General features: G+C 37.8%; 2 protein-coding genes across 2 annotated transcripts; both read left to right on the top strand.

The window, feature by feature from the left end:
• On the top strand, window positions 1-854 carry LOC133337754 (putative inorganic phosphate cotransporter). The gene is made up of 3 exons (XM_061545959.1): window positions 1-22; window positions 81-217; window positions 279-854. The coding sequence occupies exons 1-3, from the start codon at window positions 1-3 to the stop codon at window positions 852-854; spliced, it is 735 nt and encodes a 244-aa protein (XP_061401943.1).
• Window positions 855-950: 96 nt separating this feature from the next.
• On the top strand, window positions 951-1,617 carry LOC133337753 (putative inorganic phosphate cotransporter). The gene is made up of 2 exons (XM_061545958.1): window positions 951-1,361; window positions 1,423-1,617. The coding sequence occupies exons 1-2, from the start codon at window positions 951-953 to the stop codon at window positions 1,615-1,617; spliced, it is 606 nt and encodes a 201-aa protein (XP_061401942.1).
• The last annotated feature ends 1,583 nt before the right edge of the window (window positions 1,618-3,200 follow it).

Here is a 3,200-nt window from a genome sequence, read left to right as displayed (position 1 = left end):
ATGGCTGCTGTTGGTCTAAAAGGTATAACATTAATTTTATTTAAATGTCTTTAGTAATTAACTTAAAATTCTAACAATAGGTCCAGCATTTGGACAAAGGCATGTTCAATCGGTTTTGTTATTTCTGGGTATTGCCATAAATTATATGACCAAATATAGTGCCAGTATATCACTGGTGGCAATGACAAATGCCTCAACCACAAATCCTAATTTTCCGGTATGTATAAAGAAAAAAAATAATTTCCAATAATCCCTATTATAGAGTTTCTTAATTTTAGCAATATAATTGGACGGAAGCTGAAAAATCCTATATACTTTCCAGTTTCTTTTGGGGTTATGTGGTGACCCAGCTTCCTGCCGGCTATGTATGTAAACGTTTCGGTACCAAGGTTACATTATTTGCTGCAACACTGGGCTCCTCGCTGGCGGGTCTTATATTACCCTTCACTGTGAAATGGGGTGATTGGCAAATATTTTGTGCGGTACGTGTACTGCAGGGTCTGTTTCAAGGCTTCGATATAACTGCAGCCTATGCCCACGTTGCTAAATGGTCACCGGTGGAGGAACGTAATCGTTTGGGTGCCATAGTTAGTTCGGGCATTGAATGTGGCACATTACTGGGCATGTTGGTAAGTGGTCTTATAGCCACCTCAAGTATGGGCTGGCCAGGAATTTCTTATACCTCATGTGCCTTCGGATTAATTTGGTGTCTTTTCTGGGAAATATTTGCCTCGAACACACCAAATAAGTCAAAATTTATATCTCCCGAGGAGAGAAATTATATTAACACATCATTAAGCAAGAAACGTGCTGCTGAGAGTAATACATCGAAATCAATTCCAACACCCTGGTGAGCTCTACTAAGATCATCAGCTGTTTGGGCCCTATTATGTACATGCTGTGCTGAAGCTTGGTGCTTTACAACAATTCAAGCATCAATTCCCACCTACATGAGTGGTGTCTTCGGCATGAATATGAAAAATAATACACTATATTCCGCCTTGCCATTCATTGTGCTATGGATAATGTCATACGTGTATTTAATACTGGCTGATTTACTTCTCAAATACGACGTGTTCACACTGAAAAGTTTAAGAAAAACTTTCAATTCCATTGCTTTTTGGATACCTGCCATGTGTCTTTTCGCTATTGGATTTTTGGAAGTTGAACAACAAATATTTGCTGGGGTGTTATTAATTGCCATTGTAGCTCTAAATGCTGGCAATATGATTGGCAGTGGTTTGAATGTCCTCGATTTAGCTCCGAATCACACGGCCATTTTGATGAGTTTTATAAATTCAGTAGCAACTATAATGCCAATTTTAACACCGCTAGTGGCGGGTGCCATTGTTAGCGATAATGTAAGTGTAGTGTTATGTTATTCGAAGGATATAAAATAATTATTTGTTCTTCCTTTTCTAGTCTAATATCAAACAGTGGCAAATTGTGTTTGCCATTTGCGGTTCCGTATATGTTGTTACTAATATGATTTATCTGATCTGGGGTACAACCGATGTCCAGCCATGGAACGATCCAGATTTTCAGGAATCTAGAAGAGATATTCAAAGTGTTGGCAATATTGATGGTCGTTCGAAGGGAATTAAAGTGGATGTGTGATAAACTAATATTAATAAATTTTGAAACTAAAAAAGTCACACTTGTATTTTTACATTTCGTGATGTGATGTTTTCAAATTGTGGTAAGCATACAATAATTGATTTGGAGGTTATATTTAAAATTACCTGTTAAAAATATTCCATACATTGAAGACTTGTAAACAATTAAATTTTTAAAATATGGAGGGTATATTAATTATACCCTATACAACTATGTTGTCAGGTTATTATAGCTTGTGCAGTCCCAAGAGTTTGTAACGCCGCGAAATATTGGTCCTAGACCCACCTTTAAGTATACCGATCGCCATATCTCGACTAGCTGAGTCGATCTAGACATGTGTGTCCGTCCGTCCGTAAACACGATAGAGGCCACAGTTATAGACAAATCTTCACGAAATTTTGCATGTAGGGTGGGTTCTGGCCAATGAAGACCCCTATTGTTTTTGGCAAAGCTCGGTTAATATTTAGGGGATGAAATGGACCAAAAACGTTATTTTTGTCGGTTTTTCTGGTCGCCCCAGAAGCCGCAATTATGACCCAATCACCGCGAATTTTTGCATGGAGAAGGGGATAGGACCAGATAATAAGCATGCATGCTTTGATAAAGATCGGTCAATATTTAGCGGGTCAAATTGACCCTGACTTTTGTGTGAAAAATGACAAAATTTGTATTCTATATATAGCGCTGCTCGCTTTGAAATTTTCCATGAACTTTCAGTTATGGTCAAGGACAACGCCTACAATTTTCGGTGATGATCAGATTAAACTTTTGGGATGAAATGGACCGAAAACTTAATTTTTTTGTGTGTTTTCGGATCGAATTTAGTCCGAACATCACAACACAACCCACCGTGAAGGGAATCTGAACAAGTAATTAGAAGGGCTGTACTGAATATTCGAAAATGTAAGGAAGAGGTGCTTTTGACCTCTAATCGGGCAAGATGGGGCAATTATTACGAAATATTACCCAGACTCGGAATAAACATCCGCAGAAAGTTAGAGTTCCGTGGTAGTTGTGTAGGGTACCGTCCGACTATACTGCTCCGTTCACTGGGTTTGTTTTTCCGTTTGTATATATATATATATATCAGCCGAAAATTCTATGACGATTTAATCATGTCCGTATGTTGTAATCACTCTAGTGTCTAAACGAATTCAGATAGATCTCCAGGCAGATCAAGTTCGAATATGGGCTATATCGGTTCACGTTTAGGCTTAGCCTTATATGGATTCCCCCAATTTTTGGTATTTTGAGATTCTTTATGCACGATAACCCAATTCGCTGAAATTTGGTACTAAATATAGATCCACTTTTTCCGGTAGCCGCCATAAAAGGGTGCCCTCGCGTTTTTCTATCGAATTCGCTGTAATTTGATATTTTGTAGTCGTATATGGTAAAAAAAACTCCCTACCAAAAATTATTAATATTCGCCCCTTTTTATACCCTTCACCACACTGTAGTTCATATGTTTGTAACAGACATAAAGAAACTAAATAGGCCCATGGTTCCTTTTGAGAATATAAAATCACTTTCTGAATCGATTTATGAATGTCCGTCTGTTGATGTTAAATTGTAAACAAAGT

This window comes from Musca vetustissima, unplaced genomic scaffold (genome assembly GCF_032173495.1).
Source record: "Musca vetustissima isolate MV318-11 ecotype Yass unplaced genomic scaffold, APGP_CSIRO_Mvet_v1 utg73943, whole genome shotgun sequence".
Taxonomy (NCBI): Eukaryota; Metazoa; Arthropoda; class Insecta; order Diptera; family Muscidae; genus Musca; species Musca vetustissima.
This window is presented reverse-complemented; position numbering and strand designations above follow the sequence as displayed.